General features: G+C 37.8%; 1 protein-coding gene across 1 annotated transcript; it reads right to left on the reverse strand.

Moving 5' to 3' along the window:
• Positions 1-4961: 4961 nt before the first annotated feature.
• LOC145407666 (uncharacterized) lies at positions 4962-6254 on the reverse strand. Its single transcript, XM_080278536.1, has one exon. The coding sequence runs from the start codon at positions 6252-6254 to the stop codon at positions 4962-4964; it is 1293 nt and encodes a 430-aa protein (XP_080134662.1).
• Between the last annotated feature and the right edge of the window lie 800 nt (positions 6255-7054).

Consider the following 7054-nt stretch of genomic DNA (forward strand, 5'->3'; position numbering starts at 1 on the left):
TGTGGAAGACGAAGGCAGAGGAAGTCAGAAGGTAATAAACAGTGGAAAGGACAAGTGAGGTGATGTAGTGTGAGCTGATGATGAGTCCTACCCTAGGGTGACTCGGCAAAGCACTGACAATTGCAGTCATAACTGACAGTGGGCTGGGACAGTATCAGTGACGTGGTTCCTGCCTGTGTCCATTCACCTGATAAGAAGTTAAATCTACAGATAATTCATAACCAATGGAGATGTGCAGCTGTAAGCAATGGCAGTGTAAGAGTATAACCACAGGAGATGCTCCCATAACCACTGAGGGTGTACAGCTATAAACAAGTTAAGTCAGGATCAGAACCCACTGTATGGTGGTGAAGTGGTTGAGTTACTTAAAGGCTGAAGCACAGTATGTCAGACATGTGGTGTTCTAGGATGGCTGTTAGCAATCAAGCAACAACTCTTGGATAAGGTATGATGAGCACAACGGATAGTGCAAGAATAAAAAATCCAATGAACTCAAGAACTAACTTCAGCTGTAGCAGGGAAATGTCACTGTTGACTGGGGGTAGCCATGAGAACTTTGGGATTTATCATACAGTATGATGATTCTGGAGGTTTAAACTGTGAGTGGATGAGGTAGTGGCCAACTTAACTGGGCAATTTTGATTGGTTTCTCCCTCTATCATTTTTTTGGTTCTGTTATCGTTTCAACCCCTCACAGAATTAATTATTTTTCTGTTCTCCAATGGAGAGTTTTTCTAATGACAAGAATGTTGAGTACCAGTTACTTCAGTTAATACAGCACAGCCCCATGTAGGTTCGGTTGGACTTGTTTGGTTAGTGTAGGTAAAAAAATAAATATATAAATAAATAAAGTGAGGTTAGGGGCTTAAATGATAATTTTACCTTTTTTTTTTCTTGTTCTCTGGACATGCAATAAGTCTACTACAGCATACACATTAAAATTTACAATTCGTTATGTATATCTATCCTACATGTTGGTAAATATGGATTAATTTATATATACAGTTTTTGAACAACTTACTTTGTGGATCCTACCTCACCTCATTTCTAAGGTAGAAATAAGGGACAATGATGATATTTACCAAGTATAACAAGGCAGAGAAGGCATACTTCACTGATCTTGTGGGTACCACTGGTACTGAAGAGGGATGCCTTCCTGTGGTGCCATTGTTATCCCTAAGTGGCCCTGCTGCCTGGTAATATGATAAAGCCCCACTATTCTGGCAGATTGCAGAAGAATGGCAATTTCAACTTTCAGTCAACCAGATTCATGTTCGGATGAGCCTGAGGCTATAACTACTACTGCTATGAGCAACACTGCTTATTCTGTTAACTGCGCAATTTGAAATTACAAACTTTCCAAGTGAACAGAATGCACTTAATACTGTTTAACAGAGTAAGTGTACAGCACTTCACACTTTTAAGTTCACTTACCAATACTGTACTCGATTTTGCAATGTTCTGGGAAAAAAAAAAAAAAAAAAAAAAGCTTTTGTTACAACAGGATAAACCAAACTATAAAAATATTACATCTGTACACAACATAACCTCAAGGAACCTGTACTGCAATGTAATGGTTGATTTCAACATACTAGGTGCTTGCTTAATTAAAATGTCCCCTACAACCTTTTCAGAGATGTAGGGTCCTAAAAATGAGTAGAAAAATATGCCAAAACCAGGTTTTAACTTAGTGAAGGTTAATTTTCAGACCTTATTTTACTAAAACTTCATAAATCCTGCAGATTTTGGTATCTGGGCCACTAAAGTCAAATGGTTAGTTATGTAGTTACTGCAAAAATAACAAATCAGTTTAACCTTCAATATGGTAGATCTGACAATTCACTTCCATACCCCTTGTGTTATTGGCAATATTAGTGTATGTTTTTACTGTTGGAAAACAGCTGGAAGTTACAGTATACTAGAGTGTGCTTAGGCACGAAAAACAAGAATCAAGCATACACATACTGTACAACAAACATTATGTCACCTACAAGATCTATGTCTGTTAACATACGCTTGGAGTACAGGCCCCCAGTTATGTTAATACTGTACATGTATATACTATTAAATGCTTGTTGCAGTAGTTACAACTACTCCAGTAATTGCATATCAATCTATAAGATCTACTTTACACTGAAATAAGTTATATATATTGTATACTATATTATGACTTATTTCTAGTTTTACTACAGATCATCTTATACATTAAATCGAAGCTCATCTTACACCTAAGAAATGTCAGGAATAATCAGCCACTTTCAATATTACAAGTATTTGAAAGTGAGGACTGTATTCTAGGTGGCAAGGGAGGCTTCATAGCATCTCTTAGCAACTTATTCTTTATATCTTAACATTCTATTGTATGTTATTTATATTTTAAGTGCAAGATAGTTTGCATCAATTATATTTAAGAGGATTAAAATAGTGTGATATGCAAAATTTGACACTGAGGATTTGTTACCATGAAACCTCTAAAGCTACTCTTAATACAGCTCTGAGACACGTTGTTCTCTACTCTAGTTTACTTGCTGTCCTCAGAACCCTTCACTCTCTCTATATCTGGTGTGGCTATGATACAGCTGGTCCTTGTTATGTGTCAGGGATGTGCTGAAAAATATCACATCTCTTTCCACACATCTGTGTTGTAATCTGGGGGGAACTTGAAAACCAGCTTTAGTAAGTTCCAATAAAACTTTAAGTGGCAATATTTACCTAACATCCTTAGAATTTAGCAGCACAGAAAAACATAACCTTTAAAATCTGGTGACGTCTATTTTTTAGCTCATTCTTACTACCATCAGGTGATTTTAATCAACTTTGGAGCTGCATTTTGAAACACAGGGGTAAGATACAGCCTTTACTTACCCCTTCAATGAGAGAATCTTTTGAAGTTGAATAAAATCATCTTGATGTATTATGAATAAGCCAGAACAGTATGTCACTAGATTAAGAAGGCTTAAAACGGTAAGGACTTGCTGAACTTGTATACCTGCCTGTCACTAAAAGGACACAGCTGCTCAACCCAAACTAACTTCACACACAACTGCATAAATTAGCTGCCACCTCCACATGTAGGACATGTTTAAGTACTGTATCTCAGACATAGGACAGAAGTTCTATCTGGCTTTGGATGCTATGCAATGCTTCTTCCTCAGCAATTATTTTTGCACACTACACATTAGTAATCCTCTTTTATGTTACTGATACACACTGTTGAAATTAAACAGATACATTGTACATGGGACACAAAAGATATAAAAGTAGTACAGTGTAAGGTGTAAAATACATTGCTAAGAAAGAGGCATTATGAAGTTTCTTAAGCAAACCAGAATACAGCTTACAGCTCTACAAGTTTTCAATACCATTAGTGCTAATACCCAACACTATATAGTATATCTATAACAGCACATCTATATAATGAGCCATGGTATAAGTTTATGCTTCCATAAAACAGTATAATATTTAGTAACTACTATACAGCATACTCATGGAGCCTTATAAGCTATGTAGCTGATACTGCTGATGTTGATGTAGCTTTAACTAAACATGAATGTGAGGCAAATAACTGTGGCCACTAGAAATCCACTACACAATCACAGCACACCTCTGCTCAGTAAAGAGAATGGGTTGTCTGCACCTTGTGCAGGGACAGTATACTTTTATAAGTGTTGATATCATCACATGAGTGTCCCATAGCATCACTCATCTACACAGAAGCTGTACACAATTTACAAAGCACGCTTAATTTGATACACATTCTTTCAAACACATAATGGCTAATGAATTAAGTACCAGTACATATAAACAAGCTGTTTCATTTCAAAAGACATCTGACCACTGAAAGGTATGGAGCAGGCAATTATATTTTTTCATGATTATACACTCAGCCCCATGTCCACAAGAGTATGGTGAGTAGATGTTGCAGACATATATGCATATATGTCAGTTAACAGCTAATGGGTGAAATAGGGTATGGAAAGCTGACCAAGATCACTCACGAATCCTATCAGTAAGTCTGACAAATAATTACTGCAAATAAAGTTCAGTAACAAATGGAACACTTTGACTGTTGTGGAACATGTAGCCTATACAGGAGACAACCATTCATTACTGGTGCTGGGTGTGTTGGGAGTGAATGTTTTGGTTATATGAAAATTCAGTCATGAGCCATTTAGTAAATTTATTCATAACAATAGTGGGTAGTTCTGTACTTGGCCATATTTTAAAAAAATAACCAAGTTCAACTACTATCACTCTGTACAGTAATTCCACATTACATGCTATGAAGAGTATAACAGCATTTTCGGATCACACTAGTTGACATACAAAACAAATCGGAGCCACAACAGGCTGATGTATGGGTCACGTTTCCATCAGTTTGATGTGCTGATTCATGATTATGTGATCTCAATGAGTGGTCCTAACGTAATGGGATTTTTATCAGACTGCCTCAATTATGTCCTCAGCTGCATGGTATGTATATGTGAGAGTTGCAGGTCTCAAACTCCTAGACACATGGGGGCTGAGTGTATAATGAAAACCTCTAACAGTAAGTGTAGTATAAAAAGATGGCTCAGGTGTCACAAATGAAATAATTTCCTTACACAAGATGTACTGTCTTGTCAATTTCACAAAGACCATTAACTGCACAGAACACATCCTGGTCTGTTGTCACCTGCAAGCACTAAAATCAAGTAGCTAACCGTTTTCAACACTGGAAAAATTTTACTACTCTAAAAATAAAGTAAAAAATACAGTACTGGGACTTCAATAGCAATAAAAAAGGTTACTGTGATAATAAGACTTGGATTTTTTTCTGTGTATTATGCACAACACAGACTTTAATCTACATACCAGTATTTGTACTATCTTCAGTAGACGTTACTAGAATATCACTTGTTTATTTAAATTAAAAAACTCTGATATATACTGTACCTAAAATGCATATGAGATGAGGCCACCTACAAGGTTGCATTCATGGTGTATCCCATTGTCAGCTTCTGTGGGTCTGGCCTCGACAAATTGTTGTGAGAAGTAGCCCCTGTATAGTATGTCTGATTCAGACTTCTGGTGGTCTCTTTGGCAGCCAGGTTCATGATACTGTAGGCGGAGAGGTGTTCAGCGCTAGGTACATTGGGTTTCAGCAATTCTATAAACTTCCGTTCCTGGTTTAGACCTTCACTGTTGTAGTCTTGGTCAAGGCCGCTGGAACTGTATGACTGCTCACTATCTGGGACTTCGCTCTCTTCAAAGTCAGATTTTATGTTGTACTGATCCTTCTCACACTCACAGCACTTGAATGGTCCCAGTCTGACTTGCTTTTCATTTTTAATGGGCAGATAAATATTCTTGAGGAAGAGTTTATGACATTCAGTGCACTTGAAGGACTTTTCCAAATGGCGCTTCTTATGCTGGTTGAGGATGCTTCGCTGGGAGAATGACTTGCTGCACTCATTACAATCAAATGGCCTCTCACCTGTGTGGACTCGTGCATGCTGTACCAGATACACTTTTTTTCTGAATGCCTTGTTGCACACATGGCATATAAATGGCTTTTCATCACCATGTACCTTGTCGTGTTCTTTTAAGGCACTCTTTAGTGCAAATGATTTTCCACATTCAAAGCAGGTGTGTGGTTTTTCACCTGTGTGTCTCTTCATGTGCTGTACAAGATTTCCTTTCAAGGAAAACGCTTTATCACACTGACTGCATTTATGAGGACGCTCCCCTGTATGTATGCGCATGTGCTGATCTAAGTAGCTCTTCTTAAGGAACAGCTTATCGCAGTCTGAACACTGGTAAGACTTCCTGTCAGTATGCAACTTAACATGCTGCACCAAGTTGCCCTTCAAAGAAAATGCTCGGTCACAATGAGTACATTTGAAAGGCTTCTCACCACTGTGAATTCGCATGTGCTGATGAAGGTATACCTTTTTAAGAAATGTTTTGCTGCATTCTGTACAACAAAATGTCTTCTGATTTGTGTGCAGCTGCATGTGCTTAGTCAAATTTCCTTTCAAGGAGAATGCCCTTTCGCAAACTGGACATTGGTGAGGTTTCTCACCAGTATGAACTCTCACATGGCGAGTAAAATCAGCCTTATTTGAGAATATCTTACTACACTTGCAGACAAAATGTTTTCCATGAGTTGTATGTATTAATAGGTCTTCTGGGTGTAATGGAAGTGGGTATACATTACCCAGTGGCGTTGTGTAATTGCAAGCAGCAGCAGCAGCTGAGTGCAAGGTACTCATTGTGATGAAAGCTGATAACATATAGTTTAGTTTAACTGTCCGCTTGTAAGCATGACAGGTTACAGATCAAAATTTTGTTGGTGCTCACTAGCTAGAGTATTGTATATGTTTGAAACATGTAACAGTACTTCTGTCCTCTTACAAAACTGCTTACACTTGATGACAGACACAAATTTCCTTATTGTAGCAATATGATCTTCCACCTGCATCCAGCAAATTCATGCCTGAAATAAAGATGACAGAAGTTAATATTGTCATCCATAAGGACAGAAGGAATCTTGCCCACTGACATATTCTTTCATTCCTTCCAAGTACTAAATAGGTTAGTGTATTAAAAATATAATCTACCTATCTATTGTCAGATGCAGTAATCCCGTAAGGGGTGGCCACATACAAATCGCCTCCATGTTGCCCTGTTCCCCACCATTTCACTGCCCTGTTCCCAGCTCACACACCCCTCTCTCATATTATTTATATATATATATATATATATATATATATATATATATATATATATATATATCCTTCCTCTTTTCTTTCTTTCTTTACTTCATTCTTTCCTCATCCTTCTGCCTATGGGTGACTTTACACTCCCTCTTTTGTCTTTCTTTCCTTCATTCTTTCCCATTCCCATTCCTTCTCCCTATGGGTGACTCTACACTGAGTGATAAGCCGAATGGTTTCCTGTACACCAGGAAACTATTTGCTAGGCAGGGTGGTAACCATATAACCAAATTATGGTGCCTGGTGGTTTAATGGGTAATTGCGGCGCTCCAGTCGGATTGAGCCGGTGAAGGTTT

This window comes from Coenobita brevimanus, chromosome 74, assembly GCF_032717465.1.
Source record: "Coenobita brevimanus isolate Jiangsu-jjx chromosome 74, ASM3271746v2, whole genome shotgun sequence".
Classification (NCBI taxonomy): domain Eukaryota; kingdom Metazoa; phylum Arthropoda; class Malacostraca; order Decapoda; family Coenobitidae; genus Coenobita; species Coenobita brevimanus.

Coding starts and splice junctions, on each gene's coding strand:
- LOC145407666 (XM_080278536.1), bottom strand. CDS start 6,254: ATGAGTACCTTGCACTCAGCTGCTGCTGCTGCTTGCAATTACACAACG.